This window comes from Heteronotia binoei, chromosome 18 (genome assembly GCF_032191835.1).
Source record: "Heteronotia binoei isolate CCM8104 ecotype False Entrance Well chromosome 18, APGP_CSIRO_Hbin_v1, whole genome shotgun sequence".
In the NCBI taxonomy this organism is placed as follows: domain Eukaryota; kingdom Metazoa; phylum Chordata; class Lepidosauria; order Squamata; family Gekkonidae; genus Heteronotia; species Heteronotia binoei.
The window spans coordinates 47,559,670-47,586,442 of record NC_083240.1 but is presented as its reverse complement, the minus strand read 5'-3'; the positions used below and the strand labels follow the sequence as shown (position 1 = coordinate 47,586,442).

General features: G+C 47.0%; 1 protein-coding gene across 2 annotated transcripts in view; it reads left to right on the top strand.

Moving 5' to 3' along the window:
* The window catches only part of NF1 (neurofibromin 1), a 249,271-nt gene that overhangs the window by 65,071 nt on the left and 157,427 nt on the right, over window positions 1-26,773 (top strand). The window contains exons 15-31 of one of the 2 annotated variants that reach the window (XM_060259689.1): window positions 1,201-1,280; window positions 3,227-3,350; window positions 5,159-5,314; window positions 7,200-7,446; window positions 9,357-9,430; window positions 9,560-9,643; window positions 10,041-10,481; window positions 12,033-12,172; window positions 13,979-14,101; window positions 15,488-15,571; window positions 16,944-17,060; window positions 17,704-17,885; window positions 17,981-18,192; window positions 18,505-18,666; window positions 19,085-19,188; window positions 20,114-20,249; window positions 25,132-25,194. In XM_060259689.1, coding sequence (XP_060115672.1) covers window positions 1,201-1,280; window positions 3,227-3,350; window positions 5,159-5,314; window positions 7,200-7,446; window positions 9,357-9,430; window positions 9,560-9,643; window positions 10,041-10,481; window positions 12,033-12,172; window positions 13,979-14,101; window positions 15,488-15,571; window positions 16,944-17,060; window positions 17,704-17,885; window positions 17,981-18,192; window positions 18,505-18,666; window positions 19,085-19,188; window positions 20,114-20,249; window positions 25,132-25,194 — 2,529 coding nt within the window. The remainder of the gene's footprint in view (window positions 1-1,200; window positions 1,281-3,226; window positions 3,351-5,158; window positions 5,315-7,199; window positions 7,447-9,356; window positions 9,431-9,559; window positions 9,644-10,040; window positions 10,482-12,032; window positions 12,173-13,978; window positions 14,102-15,487; window positions 15,572-16,943; window positions 17,061-17,703; window positions 17,886-17,980; window positions 18,193-18,504; window positions 18,667-19,084; window positions 19,189-20,113; window positions 20,250-25,131; window positions 25,195-26,773) is intronic. The other variant, XM_060259690.1, reaches the window with a different exon arrangement.

Sequence of the window (26,773 nt, the reverse complement as noted above, 5' to 3'; positions counted from 1 at the left end):
AGGTGCAAGTGGAGGAGTGGGGAATCAAACCCGGTTCTCCCAGATAAGAATCCGCACACTTAACCACTACACCAAACTGGCTCTCCCCCAGTTCATGCTGCATGTATTTGCACTCCCCCAGTTCATGCTGTAACAACCTAAACTCCCCTCTGGCTCGAGGCAGAGCAAGGTGTTTTCTTTACAGTAACAGACAAGGCAGCACAACTCAAAAATAAGCAAAAATATTACTTTTTTGAGCTGGCAGGTAGTTTTAAAACAGACTGGTGCAAGAAAACAATAACGTTATAGAATATAACTAACTAATAAGACTTCACCATAATCACCAGCCAGGAAGCAGGACGGCTTTTGCCAGAAAGACAGTGTATAAAACAAATGGCTTTGGGAACAGTATAAATCCCCCTCAGCTGGCTAATGACAAACCAAAAATGGGCATTCTGGAAGAACTAATCAACCCAAGGCAGCTGAGGGTAACCATTAATTAGAAGGAGATTAGAACAACTCCTTCCAAGGTCACCAAAACCCTGCTGGAAGAATAAAAATTGGCAAGCAGCCCAGAAATCAAAACCACCAGATATATATAATTAAATTTTTAAAATCCACAACACCCTTTAAGAGAGGTTTTCATTACACATGCACTTTAAAATTTCTACATAGGAAACAGCCTTAACAAAGTTCATAAGTAAATGCTATAGGGTTGGAGTCTTTAAAGGTTCCGCTTGTGACATTGTAATGGAGAGAATAAGGAGGAACCATATAGAAAGGAGTCCTCACGGTTTTGCTTGCCTCATACTTCGTCAGCCTCTTTTCTCACCATTTTCCAGAGCCACAGTAACTTTGTTCCAGGCACGGATCAACGCATGCTCTAAACCACTGCTGCTGGCAGAGCCGTGTCTGAAACATCGGTGTCTGAAACAAATGCGTTGATCCGCGTCTGCTGGCAGAGGTTTAGAGCCTGTTGGACCATCCATATGCCTGCTGTTGTTTGTTTAGGCAGGAATTCTGTAATATTTGGAGTAGCCTATGGTAGCCCCGTTTGCCAGAGCCTGGCTGTTGCCTTCTGTTCAGCAGCTCAACCTCTAATACAAAACTTAAGAGACTTTCTATTCCATGGCCCAAAGCTCTGCATATTCCTTTTGATATGTATGCAAAAATATTGCAATGTGACTCTTTTTTATCAAGTTTTTCTGCTTGTATGTCCAGGCCTTGCTTGTGCTTCATCAGTTAGACAGCATTGACTTGTGGAATCCTGATGCACCTATAGAGACGTTCTGGGAGATCAGGTAAGCACCTGTCTTGGGCTTGGTAACGCTGGCTTTCCTGGACATGTGATGTGGCTAAAAGGTACATGTTTATCTTAACTCCAATGCAGGATTCAATTGGATATTCTAGTAAATGGGCTCAGAGCAATCCCCTCAGTTTGAAGATACCCTAGTTATAGAAGGAGCTGAAATGGAGGTTTGAGACAGTCCAGTCCAGTGAACTACTTGTCTAACTAGAGAGATTTATAGTGCAATCCTCTGTGGAGTTATGCCTTTCCAAGTCTACTGAAATCAGTGTGCGTAGAAAGGTGTAACTTTGCTTAAGACTGCGCTGTAAGAAGCTTCACATACTGTAGGGGGTTACATAGGCAAGTCTGTGTAGCATCAAGCAAATCCAGAGTTCTATTGGTAAGAATCTGTAAGGAGGAGGTGGTTTGCCATTCCTTTTCTAAACTGCCTCCAAAACATGTGCTAGGATAGGATTTTTTAAAAGAAGGGGCTGCTTTGTCAGTTGACCCCTTCAGCATCTGGTTGCAGCTAGCCCAGTCTGCGATGGAGCTACTTGCGATGGAGCTACTAAACAGTTGTTCTTTAAAGCACCCAAACAGCTTCCCTGGTTTCACAAATAGCTACTAGTGCTGATCAGTAGTTCCTTTGCAGTTAAGTGAGGCTGTTTTTATTCTGAACTACCTTTCCTTTTCTTATTCACACTTTTCATATTTTGTCTGCTTTTTTGTTCACTCATTTTCTTGCACTTTAAATTAGCATACAGCAGTGCAGTCCTTTTTTTTAGCTATAGTCAGTGTTATTTACAATGTAATTTACATCCTTGTTCCTTTGCAATCTTGTTTGTTTTTTTGTATTGGAAAACTCCCAATAAAATGTTAATTACCACAAAAAGATCAGTAGTAATTACTACAGTAGTTGTTCTAAAATCATGTACACTCTGCCTCTCCATGCATCAGGATCTGAGGATGGTGTAATAGTATAAAGCAAGCAGACAGATTTGAAAACAGAAGGAGGAAAGAACAAGAGAGAGAACGAGAGAGCTGTAGGTTTTTAATTAACAGCTATGTAGAAAAGACATGATATCTCACAGCTGGACTGATACCAGAAAATGCTGATTTGAAAAATGGCTTATTGGTATATGTTTATTGATGCTAAGAGAATGCATAGTAACACATGCATTATAAAGTTCTGTAAGTTATTGGTTATATAATAAAATATTTTTAAAAACCAACAAAATACAGTAGACTGCAATTGTGATAAGTCATGTTAGTTACCTGAAGCATAATTTAATTCTTGGTTGTGCCCAAAGCCCTCTGAAACAGCACCAGGCACAGAGGGATCTGGACTAGCACTTTGTCAGGGAGAGTCTCATAATTTGAATGTCGCCGTTGACACACTCCTGTCCTGCATGACTGCCCTCTATCTATAAAGGGCAATATTGCATAGAAGTTAGAGTGTTAGTTCTAGGATCTGGGAGATTCCTGTTCAAATCCCCACTGCTGTGGGAGCTTGCTGGGTGACCTTGGGCCAGTCACACACTCTCAGCCTAGCCTACCTCACCAGGTTGTTGTGAGGATAAAATAGAGGAGAGCAGAGTCGTATAAGCTGCCTTGGGTCCCCACTGGGGAGAAAGGTGGGTATAAATGAGCAAAGAGAGTTGCAGTTTGATTAATGAAATCACTTGTGTTCTACAGTACTGACTTCTGCCCTGTTTTCCATATCCCTGAAAACCATTTATCCCATGGGCTTTGTTCTACTCAGTTCTTGGGCATGCCTTACATGGCTTCAAAGGGATATTGAGCATATCAGAGTGGGTTGGGTTGCTGTGGGGCTGGAGCATTTGTACATGTGCCACACTTACTTTGAAATTAGCTCTCTGTTTAAGATACTGTAACTTGACGTTCTGGGAGACATCTGAAAAACAGAATGCTGACCATTGTAATCTTGTGTTCCTGCAGTTCACAAATGCTGCTCTGTATTTGCAAGAAGCTAACAAGCAACCAGATTCTCAGCAGCACAGAAATTCTCAAGTGGCTGCGAGAGATCCTGATCTGTAGGAACAAATTTCTTCTGAAAAACAAAGTGAGTGAATGCTTTAGACTCAACCCCCCCTTCTGTTGATAAGGGATAGACATCAAGTAGGATGAGATTTTACTAGCTCCAGCTATTCTTTAAAGTTCTCACAGGTAAAGGAGGTAAAACCATAAGATGGTTTAAAGTTTGCTCTGAGCTTGTAGCCAGGAAGAGTCTGCTGCTCTTCCCCCTCCACCCAGTTGTGTCCTGTGTTAGGATAGCCCCATCACTTTTCCAGTGGCCATTTTGGATGAGGCTTATCTATGCACAGATTTGTATGTATTGTGAGAGTGGGATTGTGTCTTTCATCCTGCCCACGGGAGGGTAGTTGTTGGGTCCTGGGCCTGTAAGTCTCCATGCAGCAGATGCAGCATTTGTTCACGACTTAGATGTGGGTTTGGTTAAGCCAGTGCAAAATTAGGAAAATGACTGTGCTATTTGTCCACATATGCCAGTGATTCCTAAGCAGTTCTATCCATTGTGTGGACTTCTGGCAGAGCCCAACAGTGGGCCAGAGGCACCTATATCCCCCCCCCCCCATTAACACGGCACAAACAGCAGAGAGTTTCATTTCTTGTGCTGATTGTCAAGCATGGATGCCAGTTGTGCCATTTAATCATATATGTCAAATGTCCATTTACTGTACTTCTCCAACCCTTCTCTGATCTCTTTGTAAGTCCAAGATAAAAATGCTCTCACTTTTTCCTCTGCCCTGTTAATTTGGTCTTTGTGATGCATTTGGTAGGCAGTGTTTTCTAATTTGGGGGATGTTTGCTGTGAAATTCATCTTATGGCCAGTTCCTTCTGCTCCTGCCTGCAGTTGGTCAACTGATCTGTAGACTAATGGTCACTTATTTTTAAAGAATCATCTTCATTTATAATGGTGCAAAGATAGTCCATTCCATCTGTTCAGCTCACGGGCTTATAGATACATTTTGCCATCTTTTTGATTTCAAATGGTATAACTGCTTTAGTATTATTAGCTAGTTTTTAATTCTTGGGCTGTGTTGTTACCTGCCCTGAGCCTGCTTGCAGGGAGGGCGGCAATGGAATCCAAATAAATAATTAACAATTGTTCTGTTAGTAACAGAATACCAGTTCAGTAACTGTTGTTGTAAAACAATACAATTAACTTCAATTATTACAGCTGTTGACAAGTCTGCTTTAATGTGGCATCAACCATGTTAGGTTTTGTAAATGCAAATAACTCACTGAACTTGGGGCATTCTGCAGTTTAAAAAATGATATTAAAACAGTAGTACGGCCCTTCTGAGGACTGTAATTGGCATAAAGGGACATGTCTGAAGGACAGTCTCTCCAGATAAGGCACTCCTGGGCCATGAAGGGCTTAAAGGTAATAGCCATCACCTTGGATTGAACTTGGGAGAATCTGGCAGCCAGTGTAGCTGTTTTAAAATAGGCAAAGATGTGTTCCCGCTGGCTGGCTGCAGACCCTAGTCAAACAGCTACGTTCTGAACCAGCCACAGTTTCTGGGTTGTCTTGGTGCCCCTCAGAATCCCCCCTCCCCAATCTGGCAGCTTTTAAATCAGAGCATTGGGTTTTTTTCTTATTCTGAATGTCCTTCCTTTCTCCCAACTGTACTCACCTGACCTTTGTCACAGAAGGAAGGATGGGGGGGAGCACACACAAGCCGCAGAGAGTTTCATTTCTTGTGCTGATATTAATATTAAAGTATAATATTAAAGAGCAAACAAATCCTTTGATTAAACATTGCTTCTAAGCTGTCTCACAGTTTCATTTTATCCTTCCTGTAGAACTTAGGTGACTTCTTAACTTGCTTTCCCCCTGTCTCTAGCAATCAGACAGGAGCTCCTGTCACTTCCTCTTCCTTTATGGTATGGGCTGTGATGTCACTGGGGGTGGAGCTAATCAGATTTCTCTTGACCACGAAGAGATGATGCGCTGCCCCCCAGGAGCTGGCCTCAGGAAGAGCAAGGGCAGCTTCTGCATGGTAAGTGGAAGGCTCAGCACAGCTCAGGAAGTCGGGAAAAATTCCATCTCAGGTTGTCTCTGGACCACATCAGGCGACAGCAGCAGCGGGGGGGGGGGGGGGGGTCACATGCTGGAATGCTTATTTTTTGGGGGGGGAGGGATGGATTGAACATATATGAACATATGAAGCTGCCTTATACTGAATCAGACCCTCTGTCCATCAAAGTCAGTATTGTCTACTCAGACTGGTAGCAGATCTCCAGGAACACAAGCTAAGGTTTTTCATGCCTATTTGCCTGGACCCTTTTAGTTGGAGATGCCGGGGATTGAACCTGGGACCTTCTGCTTACCAAGCAGATGCTCTACCACTGACCCACAGTAGATGCTCTTCCACAGTGGTAGATGCTCTACCACTGAGCTCACAAGGATTGTTCCTTGTGAGAACCCCCAGTTTGCACTGTGAAATGGTACTGCCCAGACACAGTTCACTCCCCCCTGGGGGAGAACTTGGCCCTTGAAAAATGAGAAGTTTTAGTATGTGTGGGCTACAGTCTGAAGCAAGGTCCTAGGAATTGTGCAGGCAGCTCTTAGAGTCTAGCAAGGCTTGGCAGAACAGAAAAGGAAGAGCTGGTTTTTATACCCTGCTTTTCTCTACCTTAAGGAATCTCCAAGTGGCTTACAATCTCCTTCCCTTCCTCTCCCCACACCTGGTCAGGTAGGTGGGGCTGAGAGAGTTTGGAGAGAACCATGACTGGCCAAAGGTCACCCAGCAGGCTGCATGTAGAGGAGGGGAGGGGAATCAAAGCCAGATCTCCAGTTTAGAGGCTGCCACTCTTAACCACTGCATAACACTGGAGAGCAGCTCTCCTCACCTATCAGGGCAGGATGTTGCTGCTGTCTCCACCGGACATCGTTGTGGCGGGAGAGCAAACTTAGAGTCCAGGGGCCCCTTTAAGGCCAACCACGTTTTATTCTGGGTAGAAGCTTTCATGGGCATGTACACTTCTTCAGATACGTTGAAACAGAAGTCACCAACCATTGGATCAATGTATCTGAAGAAGTGTGTATGACACACACACACACACACGAAAGCGTCTACCCAGAATAAAATGTGGTTGGCCTTAAAGGAGCCCCTGGGCTCAAACTTGCTCCTCTGCTTCAGACCAACGTGGCTGCCCACTTGGATCTGTTGTCAGTTTCAGAAGAAGCAGCCATTTAGTAGTAGTTGAAACTTCAGCAGTGGGTCCTGAGCTGATGCTTTTTATCTAGTCTCCATTTATGTGTGCAAAATGGAATTGTTCAGGAGGGCACTTTCATAAAGGGGAAGAAAGTTATACTTTAAATGGCTGTGGAAAAAATGTAGACTCTTTTCTTGCATTGTTTGTTGTGTTACAGTGTTTATATCGTGTTGCTTTTTAAAGTTTGTAAGTCAGCTTTATAGGTGGACTATAAATTAAGTAAGCAAGTACATGACAGTGGCCAGCACAGTAAACAACTGTGCAGAGGGCTTTGAGTGAGGTTTAAGCTGCAGGCATTTTCCTGTTGGGGGGAGAGTTAATGGGGTTCTGCTTTCCTTTTATGCTGTGAATTGTTGGAAGGGAGCTGCCTTGAGGCCTGAGGAAAGGAATGACATCCATGGGTGATGGGATGGGGTCTGGCTGCTGCTGCTTCTCTCAGACCAGGAAGTGAAGAGGGAACTGATGCAGGTGGATGTGCATGAACTCTGGGCCGCGCCCCAGGGACCACTGTGTGATTTGGCCATTGAGTGTGAACTGGGCTAGCATCCCATGGGCAGAGACTTCATCATTTGTGGTCTTCAGATAGTGTAGCACACAGTTCCATTTTGGGTGTGTTTCTGAAGAGTAATTCCTCCTCTGCCTGCTTTGTAATTTCTGTGTTCCCAGGAAAGCACTGTGGGCTGCAGCGGGACACCCACTTGTCGCCAGGCCCAGACGAAGCTGGAGGTTGCCCTGTATATGTCTCTCTGGAGCCCAGACACAGAGGCAGTGCTGGTCGCCATGTCCTGTTTCCGGCATCTTTGTGAGGAGGCAGACATCAGGTGTGGAGTAGATGAGGTCTCAGTACACAACTTTTTGCCCAACTACAACACCTTTATGGAATTTGCATCTGTAAGCAATATGATGTCAACAGGTAAGAAGTGGGAGGCAAGGGAGGACTCTTTTATCTGGACTCTGGTTTACACGGCCATCTTAAGCAGAGCTACATCCCTGTAATGCGGCGTTTCCCAATGGGAGGATCGTGACCCGGCACTGGGGCACCCGAACCTCGATCTCGGGTCATGAGGCCTCCTGCTGACGTCCCCCCCATGCCTCCTGCCCCCACGGCATCGTGCCGGCCCCCATGTCTCCTCCTTCCTCCCAGGTCAATTTGCAAAGCCCTCCGTCCCCCTCCCCCACCGACCACCTTGTCAGCAGGGAAAAACGGCGTGCTCCGAGTGCTGATTTGCCGCTCAGGCAGGCCTGCGACTGTTCCCGCCCCCACACTTCCATCCAGGAAGTGTGGGGGTGGGAACAGTCACGGCGCCCTTTTCGGACGCCGTCCCTTCCATCTGCCGCCAGCCTTCCTGAGCAGCAAACCAGCTCTCGGAGCGCGCCATTTTTCCCCGCTGATGAGGTGGTCGGCAGGGGAGGGGGACGGATGGCTTTACACAGCCTGAAATTGGGTTGGTGAAGGAAGGGAGGAGGAGGTGCAGGGCCGGCGCGATGCTGCGGGGGGGGGGGGGGAGTGAACTTGGCGTGAGTTCACCCTAGCCAGAGTCAGCTGTTTAAAAGGTAAGTTGCTCCCATCCTGGTTTTTTCCATTTTTCTTTTCTTTTTTCTTTCTTCCTTTTGTCCCTCCTTCCCTCCCTTTTCCTTCCTTCCTATTTTGTTTCTCTTTCTTTTTTTCTTTTTCTCTTTCTATTTGTTTCCAACTCTCTTCCCCTCCTTCCTTCCTTCTCTCTCTTTCTTTCTTTCTTTCTTTCTTTCTTTCTTTCTTTCTTTCTTTCTTTCTTTCTTTCTTTCTTTCTTTCTTTCTTTCTTTCTTTCTTTCTTTCTTTCTTTCTTTCTTTCTTTCTTTCTTTCTTTCTTTCTTTCTTTCTTTCTTTCATCTGTCTTTTTTCCCTATTTGCTTTATTTCCCACTCACCTTCCTCTCTCTTTCTCTCTGTCAGCCTTTTCCCCTGTCTCCTTCCTTGCCATGCTAATCTGAGTAGAGTGGGGTGGGAGGGTGGGGGAAGAAACTTGAAATGCCCTGCTATTTCATGTTTCCTCAGCGCTGCCATTTCATTTCTCTTTCTTTCTCTCTCACTCACTTTGTCAGTCAGTCTTTTCCCCTTTCTTTCTTCTCTCTCTCTCTTTCTGTCAGTCAGTCTTTTCCCCTGTCTTCCTTCCTATCTCTCTCTTTTTCTGTCAGTCTTTCCCCGTTTCCTTCCTTTCTTCCTCCCTTGCCATTGCTAATCTGAGTAGAGCGGGGTGGTGGGGGAGGGGGGGAAGAAGCTTGAAATGCTTGCTATTTCATGTTTCCCAGCACTCCTTCCTTCCTTCCTTCCTTCCTTCCTTCCTTCCTTCCTTCCTTCCTTCCTTCCTTCCTTCCTTCCTTCCTTCCTTCCTTCCTTCCTTCCTTCCTTCCTTCCTTCCTTCCTTCCTTCCTTCCTTCCTTCCTTCCTTCCTTCCTTCCTTTCTTAAAATAAATATCAACGAAAGTATTGCTAGTTACAGCTAAGGTGGTTGTATGCATTAGGAGTTTCTGTACCATCAGCAGCTCTGTGTGTTGTTGACTTTTTTTGTCCATTTGGATTTGTATTGTAGCACAACCTACGGGCTCTCTTTTTAAGCTGCTTTAGTAATTGGGGGGCTGGGGGTTAAGCATGGAGATTTCCTTGCCCAGTGTATCCTTCACTGAAGCAAAGCTATTTGTAAAGAGATCAGCTGAGCCAGAAACTGCAAAAACGTGAGCAGCTCTAATGCTTTAAAAGATGTACTTTAATTATCTCTCTTGCCAGTCTTTGTGACTGAGGATCTTGGCTTTTAAAGACAACCTTTTTTGCCCACCTGCCCTTAGGACGAGCAGCTCTCCAGAAACGAGCAATGGCATTGCTAAGGCGAATTGAGCACCCGACGCCAGGGAACACTGAGGTACGACTGCCTGGTTTCCCTCCATGCAAACATTGATTCTCCCTTGACAGGCTGTAGCTTTCCTCTTGGTGCTGTCCGGTCTCTTTTGGAGGACTCTCAGAGCAACATTTTCTTTCTGTTGTGTTTTAGGCTTGGGAAGATACCTACTTAAAATGGGAGACGGCCACAAAACATATCCTCAACTATCCAAAGACTAAAATGGAAGATGGCCAGGTAAGGCAATGACCTTGTAGAGGTGTCTTCCAGACCGGCTTCTCTCAGGTCTGCTTCTCCAACAGGTTATCCCATCGTCCATCTAGCGGGGGATTTCTGAGATCCAGCTTTAGTTGCGTAAATCATTGTGTTTTGAGAAACTTTCAAAGTAACTAATCTGTGGGCTTTGTTAGGTGGGATAATGGCTCAGAGAGAATTGGGCGGGCTCGGAATTTCTCTTGGGGAAGAAAAGACCTCTGGGAAGGCTTAGGCCAAATCAGATTCACCCTCCGTTCCTTCCTATAAACTCCCCCCCCCCCAAGTTCTCTTGCAGATGAGTGCAGTCATTTATTGGAAAGGACCTTGCACCTCTGGATCAAATAAGAGGCGGCATGTGAACATGGAGTTTTTTCCCCAGGTTACGGAAAGTCTCCACAAGACCATAGTCAAGAGGCGCATGTCCCACGTCAGCGGAGGGGGGTCCATAGACCTTTCGGACACAGACTCCCTGCAGGAGTGGATCAATATGACGGGTTTCCTGTGTGCGCTTGGAGGGGTGTGCTTGCAGCAGCGCAGCAGCGTAGGATTTGCCACCTACAGCCCCCCCATGGGCCCCGTGAGTGAGCGGAAAGGCTCCATGGTATCCATGATGTCGACTGAAGGCAACACAGAGACCCCCGTGAGCAAATTTGTGGACCGCTTGTTATCCCTGATGGTCTGCACCCACGAGAAAGTGGGTCTGCAGATACGGACCAACATCAAAGACCTCATGGGCTTGGAACTGAGCCCAGCTCTTTACCCGATGCTCTTCAACAAGTTAAAAAGCATCATCAGCAAGTTCTTTGACTCTCAGGGGCAGGTAAGGCCATTCACAGGAGGACATAACATAAATAAATTAAATAAGGCAGCTAATTGACAGTGTTGCTTGATGGCTGTGATGAGGGAGCTTTTTCCCCTCTCGTGTTGATGATGTTGGAAAGAGACACCCTGTGGAATGTAGATGTCTGGGTTGGTACAGCCTGCAGAGGCCAGGGTGCCTGGGAATGAGGCTTTCGCAACTGATTTCCTGGCATCGTTTCTCTGGAGCTTCCTAGAAAGGCCACCAGCATCCAGAAAAGTACAGCTGATGTTGCAGCAAGAAGTGAGACTGTGGTTCCACTCAGCCATCAGAAGAGGAAGCTTAACTATCTCTTGGTGTGGTTTCTGAATGTAGAGGGGATTGAGCACTGTGATGCCCCCCTGGGGGTGGGGAGGTGGAAATGGCACATCATAAGTGCCTCCTATGCCCAGTAGAGACACACCAGGACCCAGGGTGCTCCTTGACTGTCTCTTTATTGGCACGAGCAAAAGTCCACCCACTACAGTAGCCCAGACCGCTTCACCCTCCCACTTCACCTCTTCAAAACCTCAGGGGCTTTGCCTCTTCGCCTCTCCAGGGGCCTCTGCCTTGGGGCACCTCTGCCAGACTGACCTGTGTCTGGTAACCTTGTCTTGCCCCTGGCCCTGGCTTCTCCTTTAGGTTCCTGTTTGTCTCTTCTGCACCCTCTCAGCTTTCCTCCCGTCTCTCCAGACATCTTCCTTTTGATCCCTGGAGGTCCCCTGCTGCTGGCCAAGCCCAGCACCATCCTGCCCTTCTCTGAGAGTTCTTCCTCCCTTGCTGCCCCTCCAAGCACCCAGACTTGCAGACCTCCTGCCCCTGCTGCTCCCCTGGTGGGAGAGGGAGAGAGTCCAGCAGGTGGCGCACTGCTGCTCCTGCTGAGCCCTCCAGGCCTCCTGCCTTCCCGAGAGGTGCCCCGCCCTGCTGCTGCCTGTGGCCCGTGCAAGGACATCATGAGGGCAAAGCATGGTTTGCTGTGGTATCTGAACTGAGTGATAGTGTGGTGGTGGAAGCCTAGTTTTGTGCCGTTTGATTGTAGCCCAGCAAAATATGCAATGGTATGGTATGTGTGTATGAGGACTCTTAGGGAAAGTTGTGTTCAGTGTCCCAGTGGCCAGTGGCTTCTGTTTGGGAGCTTTTACCAGCAGTATCCAGAGGCAGCAAATTTAGGTTCCTGAGGCTGTTGGTGGCAGCTCATAAGAACATAAGAGAAGCCATGTTTGGCCAGGCCAACGGCCCATCCAGTCCAGCATTCTGTCACATAGTGGCCAAAACCCCGGTGCCAAAACTCTTTAGGTGACTAATTATTAAGATGTTAAGTAAATGTCCGTAGTTATGTAATAAATGTACAGTGAACATAAGCAGATTTATACCCTCTGAAGCCCACTGTCTTTAATGGAGATAGCATGGTTTAACTGCTTTGCACTGGTAACTTGGGAATTGAACTTCAGTTTGACAAGGTGTTTCCATTTTGCGGCAAGACTTAATGTGTATGATCCAGAATACTTTTTATCACGTTTTGTTCCCATGCAGGTCTTGTTGAATGACACCAATACCCAGTTTGTGGAGCAGACCATTGCCATCATGAAGAACCTGCTTGATAATCACACTGAAGGGAGCTCAGAACACCTGGGACAGGCCAGCATTGAGACAATGATGCTGAATCTAGTCAGGCAAGTTGGTCCATCTAATGCAGGGATCCCCAACTGTTTTGAGCCTGCAGGCACATTTGGAATTCTGACATGGTGTGCTGAGCACAGCAACAAAATGGCTTCCGCAGGAGGTGGAGCCAGCCACAAAATGATTGCCACACAGCTGAACTTATTTATTTATTTATTTAGAATTTATATCCCGCCCTTCCCACAAGTGGCTCAGGGCGGCTTCCAGCATTAGATCCAACATAAATTAAACAATATTTAAACATGTAAGGGAATAACTTTAAAACAGATAAAACCATAAAAATTAATAAATATTCCAATATATACAGAGATCTGGCAGGTTGCATTAAAATTCTCAAGCTAGGTGTAGGCTAATCGGAAGAGGGTTGTTTTACAGGCCCTGCGGAACTGAACAAGGTCCCGCAGGGCCCTCACCTCTTCCGGTAGCTGATTCCACCATGTAGGGGCCATAACAGAGAAGGCCCTTTCTCTTGTAGCTGTCAAGCGGGCTTCTTTCGGCCCAGGGACAGTAAGGAAGTTTTGTGATCCCGACCTCAGTACTCTCTGGGGAACATGTGGGGAGAGACGGTCCTTCAGGTAGACAGGTCCCAAGCCATATAGGGCTTTAAAGGTGATGACCAGCACCTTGTACCGGACTCGGTATATCACTGGAAGCCAGTGCAGAGTCCGAAGACCCGGCTGAATGTGCTCCCACTTTGGGAGGCCCAATAACAGCCGGGCCGCGGCATTCTGCACCAGCTGCAATTTCCGAGTTCGGGACAGGGGCAGCCCCATGTAGAGGGCATTACAGTAGTCCAACCTCGAGGTGACCGTAGCATGGATCACTGTTGCTAGGTCGTCGCGCTCCAGGAAGGGGGCCAACTGCCTTGCCCGCCTAAGGTGAAAAAACGCGGATTTGGCAGCGGCTGCTATCTGAGCCTCCATTTTTAAGGAAGGCTCCAATAACACCCCCAAGCTCCTGACCTTGTCCGCCGCTATCAGCGGCGCACCGTCAAAGGCTGGTAGGGGGATTCCCCCTCCCGGGCCGCGGCGACCCAAGCAAAGTTACACAGTGCAGGTCTTTGTGCTGTGATGGGAGCTGCTGCCAAAGCAACATTTTTAAAAATCTGCCCAGCCAATCAGCCCTCCCTAACCCCACCCACTTCCTAAAAACACTTGGTGAGCACCAGAAAAGGTGGCCAGCATGTTGGGGACCCCTGATCAAGTGCTTTTCCATTGTGTTGTGCACTGCCATAAAATTAATAGGTCTTGGATTCTGCGCTCCAGATTCTCCCCGCTTTACAGGAGAATAGTTTAAAGTACGATCCACCTTTCAGTGTCTTCAGGAGGCTGCGTAAAAGGAAGTCAGGCATAACTGACCCCTTGCTGCAGAAAACTTACCTTCCCGGGGCAGGGCAAGTGGGTTCATGTTGAAGGGTCAGTAACTTTGCAAAATAGCACACAGTTTTCTTTTATTGTTGTTGATGCTTCAGTACAAATGTGGGACCTCACTCCATTCAGACGGGGAGTGGAGCAAAATGAAGCCAGAGGGGAAACAAGGCATCAAGAGGGTGGTAGAAATCAGCAAGCGTACCTGACCTGGCAGCTTTTAGTGTGACTTGGTTTTCTTTCTGGGGTGGGCTTTGTGTTCACGTAACTTCTGGGTTTTTGTAAACCATAATTGCTCACTAATGTGTGTTAAATTTACAAAGCAAGAATACTATACATCTGGGATCTCTGATAATTGCTTTGAAGGTGATGGCCAGCTGATGCTCTGAAGCTACTTAACCTTGAGGTGTGTGCCTCCTTGTTTGCTCACAGATATGTTCGTGTCCTTGGGAATCTGGTGCATGCAATTCAAATCAAAACCAAGCTCTGCCAGCTAGTGAAAGTGATGATGGAGAGGCGGGATGACCTTTCTTTCTGCCAAGAGATGAAATTCAGGTGAGGATTAATTGACATCCAAATTGCAAGATGTCATAATTCTGCTGTACACTCAGACTGCACCTGGAGTCTTGTGTGCAGTTCTGGAGGCCTCACTTCAAGAAAGATGTGGACAGAATGGAGCGGATGCAGAGGAGAGCGATGAGGATGTTCAGGGGCCTGGAGACCAAGCCCTAGGAAGAAGGGATGAGGGACTTGGAAACATTCAGTCTGGAGAAGAGGAGGTGGAGGGGAGATATGATTGCTCTCTGTTCCTGTTGGCTGCAGAAGAGAGGACTCACAATAATGGGCTTAAATTACAGATGAAAGGCAGTGACTGGATATTAGGAAAACCTTCTTTTACAGTAAGCATTGTTCAATGGTGGAATCAGCTCCCTAGGGAGGTGGTGAGCTCCCCCTCACTGGCAATCGTTAAGCAGTGGCTGAACAAACACTTTTCAGGGATGCTCTGGGCTGACCTTGCATTTAGCAGGGGGTTGGACTTGATGGCCCCTTCGAACTCTGTGATTCAGTGAGTAGCTACCCTGGTGTTGTCTTGGTAAAGAACACCCTTTTCCCCAGTGAATGACTCCGTGTGCAGGGAAATTGCAGAGAGTTTCTCTCAGCTGACTGTGCAAAGAATGTGTTTTAGATACCTGAGTTTAACATCTGTACTGTATAAGTTAATAAATTTATAAAGTTGCCTTATACAGTGCCTCAGCCCGTTCCCTGAAATTCTTTTAACTGGGGCCTTTTGCCAGTCAAGCATGTGCTCTGCCATTAAGCTGTGGGCCATTCCCAAGTAATGTTGCGTCCTGGCTTTGGCCAGTGGCCAGTGAATGACACCAGGAGGTTTCTAGAGAAGGGGAGCTGGTCTTGCCCGTCCACCATCAATCCCCCAGGAACTGGTAGAAAGAGGAACATGCTGTCTCCAGATGTGGAGATTGTACCTTTGGCAATCAGGGCTGTTACCTTCCATGTGTGCAGTTCTGGCCCTTTTCTTAAAGTCATTTGCTTTAGTAGTCATAACTATATCCTGTAACAGTTTTGTTCAGCAAGTAATCTTTGTTGTGCAGAAATGCTTCCTTTGGTCTCTCATGATCCCTATTGTTCCCTGTAGTTAGTGGTGAAAATCTGGGAAGAACCTAGGGGGTTCATTAGTATCTTTCATAGGTATGGTATTACCAGCAAACAGACAAGCACAAAACCCAGCTTAGGACTTCAACTTGGACCACTTGTTGAAATGGCCCAGATGGCTGTGGTCTTGGAAAGATTCCCTCTTTCACTAGAAGGGTGCTTAATTATAATTTTGGTCCCTCCTTCACCAAGCTTTAAATTACCGTCTGTGTAAAATTTCCAAGTATCCTTGATTTTTCCCCCCTTCAAATTTCTGTAACCTACCTTCAGGAACAAGATGGTGGAATATCTGACAGACTGGGTTATGGGAACATCCAATCAGGCAACAGATGAGGATGTAAAGTGCCTAACTAGGTAAGTGAGCCTTCAGTTGCCATTTTTGGAGCCCAGATGAAATGATCTTGTGAGGTGACTTCGCGTATAGTATTGCACAAGGTTGCTTGGTGGTGCCTTTTTGAGTCACAGGCTGTATGACTGAACCACAGTGCCAGGGGCAGCAAAAGCTGACTGAGGGGTTTTGTTCATTGCTGTCTCCAGAGCTCCATAATGGGCAGTACGAGAAAGCTATACCTGAGTGGTGTAAGCAGTCTTAGTGGTCAGAAGGCAGAAGGCAGTGTGATGGTGCGGGCTCCACTAGCAGTCCACAAGGTTTTGCATATAGAGACTGGCTATCTGCAGGAACAGCTAATTACCAGGAGGCTGCATGTGGAGTCAGACAAAGGGCAGTGAAGGGCACCTGGCCCTGCAGGTGCTGAAATGGTCCCTAAGGGAACCAGACTGTATCAGTTCCCAGAGAAACTTGTTATATTCAAGGCTCCTTATGGTCCAAGACTGCAGTGAGATTGCAGAATCTGTCAGCACATCTTGCAGTTGGAAAGAACATTGAGAGATGCATATTTGGTGAGGCATTGGGAGTGGGTGGTCTCACTCCAGCTTGTCTACACTGGCCTTCCCATTCAGCCCCAGTTTAAGATACTAGTATCTTTAAAGCACTTACTTATTGGGACCAGCGTATCTTAAGGACTGACTACTCCCCTACAAACCTACCCAAATGCTACAGTCATTCTGTTTCGGGTGCCCCCATCTTCTGAGGTTAGATGGGCGGCAACCTGAAAGAAGAGCTTCTAGGTGGTGGCACCAAAATTTTCTAACTTGCACCTCATGTGACCCTTTTGTCACTCTCTTCCAGCAGCAGGAAGCTTTTTTGCTTCATCTTGCACTCAGTGACCTCCCTGCAAAACACTTCTTTTTGCTCTATTTTAATTTGCTGTTTCTGTGTTTTAATGTGATTTTTGGTTTTAATTGCTTTTATGATGCATTTTTGCAGTGCTCTTTTTTGACTGTTGGCCTCCTTGGTTGGGCAGAAAGAAGGAAAATAAATTTTGTAAATAAATAAAATGTTCACATTCAGTTATATTTTGTTTTGATTTGGTGTAGTGTTTAAGTGCCAGTTTGGTGTTGTCGTTAAGAGAGCGGACACTAATCTGGGAGAACTGGTTTTGATTCCCCACTCCTCCACATGCACCTGCTGGAGTGACCTTGGGTCAGTCACAGTTCTTTCAGAGCTGTTCTTTTCAAGAGCAGTTATTGAAAGAGCTCTCTCAGCTCCACCCCCCTCACAGGGTGTCTATTGTGGGATGGGGAAGGAGATTGGGAGCCACTCTGAGAGTCCTTCGGGTAGTGAAGGGCGGGGTATAAAATCTCATCTCCTCTGCTCCTTTTCCAGAGATCTGGACCAGGCCAGCATGGAAGCGGTGGTCTCCCTCCTTGCGGGGCTCCCCCTGCAGCCTGAAGAAGGAGATGGAGTGGAGCTGATGGAGGCCAAATCTCAGCTGTTCCTCAAGTAAAGGCCTTTCTTCCCCCAGTTTCCTATTAATTACACTAGCCAGCATCTCTTGGTCATGGGGGGGGGGAGGGGGTACCGCTTGCTCTAGTTTTGGGGTCTGAGGGACGTCACCAGGTAAGCAAGTCATGAATCATTTTTAAGATTGATGTCCCAGGGTGATGCGAGATCCCAGTTTCAGATAAGCACAGTTTGTTCCTATCTCTCTGAGGCAAGCAGGGAAGAGTGTAGAGCCCATATCCTGGTCTCGTGGAGGGGAAATAACATCCAGGTGCCCCTTGTTTGTTTTCTGCCCCTCCCCCCAACCTGAAATTTCCTCCCTGATCCACTAGCAGAGCCCAGTAGTTTTGATGCTAGCAACCTCTAAGGAGACAGATGTCGTCGTCTCTTGGAGCGTGTGCATCTCTGGTTATTTGTTTCAGAGGGCAGCTATGCTGGTCTGCAATAGGACAGCTGGGTTCAAGTCCAGGAGCACCTGAGAAGCCGACAAGATTTTAGTGGAAGAAGCTTCTGAGAGTCAAAGTTCTTTTTGCCAGCTCTCTGTCACAGGGAGCTTTGACTCTCAGAATTTTGTGTTTGTGCTGGAGAGATCAATCTTGTATGTTTTTAAAAGGTTTAAGTAAGAAAATGTTTTTGTGTGTAGGTATTTCACCCTATTTATGAACCTCCTAAATGACTGCAGCGAAGTTGAAGATGAAAATACTCAAACAGGAGGCCGGAAGCGTGGGATGTCCCGGAGGCTGGCTTCCTTGCGCCACTGCACAGTCCTTGCCATGTCCAACTTGCTCAACGCCAACGTGGACAGTGGCCTGATGCACTCCATAGGTAAAGCAACCCCCTCTGCTCCACCTGCATGAGGATTTAGAGCCACACTGCCTTGCGTCACCCCCATGGCTAAATCCTTCCGTTTTCGTTGGTAGGACTGGGCTATCACAAAGATCTGCAGACGAGAGCTACATTCATGGAGGTGCTTACCAAAATTCTGCAGCAGGGCACGGAGTTTGACACGTTGGCAGAAACGGTCTTGGCAGACCGGTTTGAGAGACTGGTGGAGCTGGTCACTATGATGGGTGACCAAGGAGAACTGCCCATTGCTATGGCTTTGGCGAACGTGGTGCCCTGTTCCCAGTGGGTAAGACAAATCACACTGTCGATCACTCATGTTGACTTCATGCATGTACGTGGTGTGAACATGGTGGGTCATGTGTGACCCTCAGAACTCGTTTGTGCATCCCTGGAGCTGTGAAATGGTTTCCTCAGGAAGTCTCTTTGTCTCTTTATATATATAAATTTGGTATTTCTTAGAAAACGTAGATACTGAGCTATTCTGGTCTCTAGTGGTTTGGCTGTGATAGTATGGACATCCCCCCCCCCCACTACAGTTTTGCTTCTGTCTTGGTTCGTCCTGCTGCTTTGCATCATTTAAGGCCATTTTTTTTAACAGGATGAGCTGGCTCGTGTCCTGGTCACCCTCTTTGATTCCCGACATCTACTCTACCAGCTCCTTTGGAACATGTTCTCTAAGGAAGTGGAGTTGGCAGACTCGATGCAGACTCTCTTCAGGGGAAACAGTTTGGCTAGCAAAATAATGACTTTCTGTTTTAAGGTACATTTGATCTTCAAAAAAAGATTTTATTAGAGAACTGGGGCATAATAAAAAAACAAGGAGGATAACACTGCATGTAGTTACTGCCCAAAATGGCATATCTTTGTAGAGTTTGCCCTTTCTGTAGTATTCAGTATGACTTGCTCTGAGCCTTCCTGGCATATCCCTGTCTCAGTTTTCCTTGTCCTCCTCCTATCATGGACATGGAAATGCATAACATGATGATGTTGGGGAAGTGGAGATATTTGTCTACAGTTTGCTGAGGGGAGAAAGAGGGAGCGCACCACGGCCCTGTGCTTCTCATGGGGTATAGTTCTGCTTAACTGTGAAAGGTATTATAGTGACGGACTAAATCAGGGGTAAGACCAGCAGCATGGCATGGGAGATCATAAACTGGATTAAATGTTTTCACTTGCAGGTTTATGGTGCTAATTATCTGCAAAAGCTTTTGGAACCTTTATTGACCACCATCATTACATCTTCTGAATGGCAACATGTTAGCTTTGAAGTGGACCCTACAAGGTTTGAATTGGGTGATGGGGAAGGGGATGAAGTCTGCAATAGTATGTCTCTCCCTGCCCCTGCCTGCAAAGGTTCTCTCTCATGCAAGATTTTGACTGGTTTTCTGCTCTCTGAAACCCTGGGACTTCGGGGGGGGGGGGGGGGGGGCTGGCAACTGATCATACTATTTCCCCCTTATGGAATTTTAGCTAGTATTGGGACCTTACCTGGTGCTGTGTTTGGTATCTTTTCCCTGCTTGTCTAAGGGAGGAAGGCATGTCTTCCCCCACGCCAGTATGGTTGTGTGCTCCCTTCCCAGCTGCCGTGGCACTTGTGGAAAAAGAGGCCAGATGGTTCTGCAGTCCTGTGGCCAGCTCCTGGTCAGACTTAGTACTTTCCAGATAGGTTCAGAATCCCCTGGCTGTTTTTTCTGACTCCTAACCACTGGTGAACTCACCTGTTCACTTGTTCTGCCTTTTAATGTTAACCTGATCTTATCTGTAGCAGCCCCAAGTTTGTCAGAACTCAGAAGCGAAGCAGGGCTGGCCGTGGTTGGGGCTTGGACAGGAGACCACCAGGGTTGGTGTGCAGAGGAAGCTGATGCAAACCACTTCTGGATGCATCTTGCCTGGAAAAGCTCACGAGGGGCCACCATAAGTCAGTTGTGACTTGGTGGTGCATCATTATTGTTCTTTCCTGTCTTCAGGTTAGAAATATAAATGTTCATCTGTGGCAAGATTCAAATAACTGCAGTGCAGTTCTTCGTGAACCTTTCTTTGGGTCCCTGTAGTCCTATGCCCACTTCCAAATCCCTGGGAAATGTTCCAGTGTCGTTTCTGGTTCTGAGGGTGGCTGCAGCCTGAATGTGGTGGTGTCACCTCTATGCCTCTGAGATGCACTCTGGCCTGGCTAGATTGGCAGGATCTTAAACAGGCTTGGCTTGCAGGTTGGAGTCCAGTGAAATCCTTGAAGACAACCAGCGGAGCCTTCTCCGGATGACTGACAAGTTCTTCCATGCAATCATCAACTCTTCTGCGGAGTTCCCGCCCCAGCTGCGAAGTGTGTGCCACTGTCTGTATCAGGTATGTCTGGAGCAGGCCATTGTTTTGCTTTTATGTTTTGCTGGAAGTCTCTATGAAGAAGCCTTTCTGTTTGTTTTTTTAAAATGCTGCATTTATTCAAATGCATGATGAGAAGTTGGAGGGATCTGGTGTGATTTCTTCCCCTCCAGGCATTCTCAAATGATGAAGCCGGGCCTTTTTTGACAAGAATGGTAGACAGCTGTCTTGGGGAGATGTGACATCTCTTCTTCCCTCATTCTTCACCTGTCTTGATTCTTCCCAGGCCCTGGGGGATCAGTCCACTGTTGTTTGATCAGAGCCATCTTGATTGGCTGGGCTGGCTAGTGATCTAACACACTGGCTTTTAATGACTTTTTGGCTTCTCTGGGCTTGTGGTGCACCGATGGATGTGCATTGAATGCAGAAGGTCTCCAATTCAGTGCCTCCCACCTTGAGGGGTTTTGTTTAGCGGTGCTGAGAATAACCTCTCCCTGAGACCTGAGCTGCTGCTGGCTGAAGAGACTTGAGTCCTTCCCACTCGACTTACTCCAGTGTTCCCTCTAAGTGCACGCAGGTGGCTGCTCGTGAACCCAGGAAGCCCCACTCAGCAGCAGCCTGGAGCCACTCGGGTCTTGCACTGCCCCTGGCCCATTTGAAGATGACAGCAGTTCTGTTGTGCTCAGGAGGGGGGAAATTAGAAGGAACATTGCCTACCTCCCTTTGCCACTATTTTTGCAAGCCTTTGGGCAGGGGTGTGTGTAGGTGGTTGGCCAGTTTTTTTGTTTTTAAGCAGAGGAATGTATTTTGAAAACCATCTCCTGGCAGTGCCTTAGAAAGGCTGACTAACTGGAGACTTCTTTGGTCTAGGCTGACCCTGATCTCAGCCTGCAGACAGGGTTCTTATTTGCTGAATGAGATTTTGGGACGAGGGTTGCTGCATCTCCACAGTCACTGGATGCTCTGTAAATTGTTCCACAGTGCAGTGCCCATCTTTGGCTTTGCCATCTTACCCTTCTAACACAAATTGGACTCCCGTCCAGCATCAGTTGCATTGCCCATATCTTTACAACAACTGACCCCAGGCCCTAAATAAACCTTGTTGTAATTCTGGACTGATAAATCCAGAGTGAAGCTCACTTATATGTTGGCAAAGATGGATTTCTTCAACATGTTATCAAACTTTTAAGAGATGAGGTTGTGATGGTCCATCAGAACCAAAATTGAAATTAAAGGTTGTGAGTCCAGCCATGGGTCCATCTGTCCTGCAATGGACATTAGCTTTCCAGGGCTTCAAGCAGAGAGCTGCCTTTCCCAAATTGTGACTTTCTACCTAAAAATCAAGTGCTTTTATCACCAAGCCCCACAAGACTTCTGGGATACTCAGTAGCTTGTTCTGTTTTGTGACATTTTAATTGGTGCCGTGTTAATTACTACTCTTGATCTTGTCTGCCTTAGATTATTGTCGTAAGAAACTATTTCAGGAAATCCTGCAACTGATTCATACCAGTTAAACCACTTTAAAAAAAACCCCGTTTGTCTGTGTGCTTTCTCTTAGAATCAGGAAGTCATGCGAAATTTAAGCAAATATTAATAGGTGCAGGAAACGTCACCTATAAATGCCATCTTGCTTGTTGGGGTGGGCTGCTTTCTAGCTTTCACATCAGGCTTGATGAATTATAAGATGCTGAATCTGTAGAGGCCAGACACTCTAGGGAGTGGGGGCACACTCTCCGGCTCAAAGAACTGTATGTCTGGATGCCACTCTCAGAAAACATGCCTTGTGTGACTTCCTGCTATGACACCACTTCAGGAAGCATGTAAAAGCTTGGCAAAATCCATTCTACCAAACTGATGGATTTGCTGGAGGGCAATCGGTCTCGTAATCCTCTGGCCTGTTTTTTAAAGTTGTGGAAGCCCAGAAATATGAAGAAAGTAGCATTCTTGAGAACAGCCGTACCCCAAGACATAGGTGGAAGGACCTTCACTTGATCTTGAATTATCTGCTGCCTTCCTTGGCAGTCCATCCAGAAAGAGAAAAGATTTGAAGTCGTTTGATCTAAAGGGGGAATGGCTCCAGATATAGGGGGCATCACAGCAGGGTCATGAAAGTGGAAATGGACAAGGCACATTCTGATGTACAGTGAGGAGGTTGTTTGTCAGAGAAACAGCAGGAAGTATAATAAAATATCTATTGCCAGTCATGGAGTACTGGAAACATGACTCCTGGCTGCTGATCTGCTTAATCTGATCTCATCAGCTTCACTTGACTCCAGACAACTTTCCTCTGTTCCTCTCCCTTTGCTCAGTTCCCTTGAGGGCTTTTGAAGCATCAGCAGTATTAGCCGCTTTGTTTGCCTCCTAGGACCAATAAATTAATCTGCATTGCAAATGGAAACACAAATTATAATTGTTTTACAGCTTTGGAGGAATTCAGCTCATTCAGTAAAGAATCTCAGTGCAGTTCTTCCATTGAGCCTTTTCTGATAGGCCACAATCCATCAAGCTGGGAGTTGATTTTGTTGATCCTGCTGTTTACTCAGCATGAACCAGACCACAGGGTTGAACTTCCCTCTCTCCCCACCCATCGCTTGCCAGAGCTTCAGCCTATGTGGTGACCCCGTCTCCATCCAATAGGAAGAGAGTTCTTTTAAAAAAACCAGAAGAAACATTTGGGTTGGCCTGGACAAGGAGGCCTTTTCCACTCCTTTAGAGTCAGCTTTGCTCCTCATTACCCACAGTGAATGGTTGCAGGTCCCTGGCTTGGTCTGCCCATTGATTTAATTTGGTTGTCTCTTTTCTGGAGGACTTTGTTTCATGCAGTTTTTGTAGTAAATGGGCTGAGCCCAGCCCTGGGTATGGTGCGGAGTTGAGAGGGGGAGCAAGAGTGCCCCTCCCCTCCCCACTCATTTGCCAAGCCTGCCTCACCTCGAGGCTGGAGTGCTGGCACAGTGTCAGTAGGCAACAACAGGGGAAGGCCACGGCCTCTATGCCCAGTGGTTGGCTCTCTGAGGCATTTGGTTGGCCACTGTGGGATAGGATGCTAGCCTAGCTGGAGCCCAGGTCTGATCCAGCTGCACTCCTCTGATGTTCTTAGTGTTGGGAGGCGCAGTTCAAGCAGCTGACTTCCCAGGTAGAATCCAGGAATTGGCTTTGTGCTCGTGTGCATTGCGTCTGCTTGATATTTGAACTTCGTCCCTGGATGAGAAGCAGAGGTCTCATCTCAATCAAATAAGAGTTAGACTTGAGCAGCCAGTGATGGATTTAATTTCCATTCTGTGCTGATACGCCTGAACCAGCAACTTCAGATCCAGGCCTGAAGTCAAACCAAATAGCAAGCAATGAATTTTGTTAATAGTGTGTTGTGAAGTTCAACATGCCATGAAAGGTAATACTGCACGAAGACTGGAGTTTAGCGACTGGTAAAGGCAGGTGCTTTTTCTTGAATCTAATTCTTTATTAACTTAAAGTTGCTTCTCAGAATGATTGAAAACCTGTTTTTGGAGGTGCTGGAAGTTGCCTGATGTTTCTGCTGCAGTTCTGATGTTGCCAGTCATGTGCTTGAGGGCTGGGCAGGTCCTGATGCCTCCCTGTCCTTTTTCGTGGGCTTGCTGGATGGAGACGTCTGGCCGGCCTTTCATCTAGATGGGTTGCTGGGCCAGATGGACTCCTGGCCTGACCCAGCAGGGCTGCTCTGATAGCTTTAACTTTTATGCAGAATTCTCTCTGCTCGTGAGACTGTTTCCTTTACAGACTGCCTTTCTTGCAGAGAGTGCAGGCGAATTCCCTCTTGGCCTTTGGAATCATCACAGGAGTTTCAGGCGCAGGCTGGGCCTTGCCTCCTAGTGCTCCTGGCCAGATTTGCCACGTGTGGCTCCCTCCACATCCACCCTTAGTGGAGAGGACTTCCACCCCTTTGTGCAGCTGCTTGGTACATGCTCGAGTTGGGGGAAGGCTCAGAATTTGGGCTTCTGCAATCAGCGCCAGTGCCCGTTGGAGAGCACCTGGGTTTGTTCAGAGAGTTCCTAGTGATTGTTGGCTGCCAATTGAGAACACCTGTGCTGCAGCCAGGGCAACAGGCTGGCATATGCTGCATAGCCCCAGTGGGCCAAGGGCATTCTTCTGCATGGGAGGCAGGATCGGCCCCCTGCACAGGGAGGGCTGGGAGAAACGGATCGAGCAGCTAAATGTTAATTCTGCTGGGGAAGTTGTGCTTCCTTTCCAGATTTTGTGGAAGCTTGACCAAAGAGCATTTCTAGCCTGTCCCCCTCTGTGTGGTGCCAAATTTGGGGTGGGTGAGAAAAATGGTCTTTGAATGCTGCCTAGAATGGGCACCTCACTCTGTCTGTCAAGTGTTGATGCTGTATGAAAAATTATAACTCTAATGAGATTTAAAACTTTTTTTTTACCCAACTTCTGTGAAGATGTTGATGGACACACAGAGAAGGATTTCTTCCAAGACTGGGGAAGCAAAATCCTACATTAATATCTGTTTGGAAAAACCTATTTGGTCCTTTGCAAAACACATTGCAAATGCCATGTACAAGAATGCGCAACAGATCTGCTGTGTATGCTGAGCAAATCAAGATGCTTTCAAAATTGGTGACCCAGCCAGAAATAGTAGGAATGATTGCTACCCACCATTTGCTTGTCTTTAGTGTTCCATGAGACAAATCACGTCTGCATACGTGAAACGCAAATACCACCTGTTCCATGAGACAAATCACGTCTGCATACGTGAAACGCAAATACCACCTGACCTCGAGTGTGCATACTTCATTTGCTGTTCTGTTGCATTTGATTGTGAGACTGTGCATAGTGGTTGGTTGGTTGTGTTGTGTATTGTTTGGGGGCTGCTGTCTGTGGCTGGGGCTGTGACTTGTTTGTGCTCATCTTTGTCCTGTAGGCCACTTGTCACTCTCTCCTGAATAAAGCTACCGTAAAAGAAAAAAAGGAAAACAAAAAATCAGTAAGTTTTTTTGGAGAAGTTTTCTTAGCCATTTCTGCCAACGCGCACATACCCCCTTTCCCCGGTTTCTCTTCTGCTCCTCTTTTACTCCAAGAAAAAAACTTTCACTTTTAGCTGACTTGACTCTCATCGTAAAATCATTCTACTAATTCTGGCGCCCCAAAGAGCTTTCATTTCAATTAACCCTGGACTGAAGTCTTGTTTGTAAATGCTGCATTCTCTGTGTGCCTCTTTGATTCCGCCCCCAAAGGGGAGCTCTGCAGCTGGGCTGATCTGTTCTTTGTCACCACCTGCAGTTCAAAAAGGGAAAGTCCGAGAATAAGGGCAAGCTGTGGTGGTGGTTGTTTTATCCTGGTGTCGGCAGCATATTCCCCTCCCTTCTTGTACAGAGCTTAAGGCCCTTTTTCCTTGCTTGGAAGGTAGGGGTTTGGATAGACCACTTCAAAACATGTCCAAGGGAGAGCTGTGTTGAGTAACAGAGCATCTTTGGTTCAGTCCCTGGCAAATCAACTTAAAGAAGGTCGGGTGTCAGGTGTTGGGCAAGCCTGAGAAGTTGGAGAGCGGCTGCCAATCAGACTAGACAGTACTGACCTAGAATGACCAGTGGGCTGATAGATGAACCATTGGCTGCCTCGATAGAAGGCAATGCTATATATTAACGTTATCTGTACGGTGCTGTGCACACGAGGGAGTGGAAGTTCAATTCAAGATGAGGGTACCTTATGGGGTGCCTCTTTGGAGAGTCAGAAGCGCAAAAAGTCTGAAATAGCCCAGCTCTGATGCGCCCAGCTTTCAAAATGTGTGAAGTTGAGATGGCTGCCCAAATATGGGGCCATGAATATATGAAAGAGATTCACCAGGCTTTGAGTGTGCATTGCAGGATACCTGCTTCTAAAAATGATGTTCCATTCCAGCTTTTCTTTTTGAGCATGAAAGCAAAGTTGAGTTGATGCTGGTTTTACTGCATACAGGTCTTCAAAAAAGCATTTGCTGACCAAAGCCTCAGACTTCCCGTTTCAGCTCTGAAAAGTGGGATTTTGAAAAGTGCCTAATGAATTTGGGCACTTGGAATGACTTGTATGCGCGTGTACACACACACACTTGCTCAGGTAACCTCTTGGTACAGGGGGATTTAAAAAGGTGCCAGTTGTTGTCCGGGTGGTGTTGCTCGGGGGGGGGGAGGGGCGGTGTTCTGGCTCCTAAACCTGCCTTGCCTGCTGAGGTGGGCAGTGACTGGCTTTGGCCTCACTGCTGCTGCTGCCTGGAATGGGCTGCCCTGAAGGGCTGAGGCCACGATGGCCATTGGCTCCAGCCCGGGGTGGGGGGGGAGGGTTCCCAGGGCCCAGATGCATTTAAGAGGGAGGCCCAGGGTCTGCTGAGCCAGCGTTGGCCCTCCTCCTCATGCAGGGGAGACATAGCCAGGAGTTGATGCACATGTCATGAAGCAATTTCAAGAGTTTTCTCCCCAAGATTTATCTTGGCAAATGTGGACATTTAAACTTAAACACAACTATCATCGTCATGCATGATAGCCTGTCTTTCTATTTAGCCAAAGTGCTCAGGGTAGGTCGAACTCAGT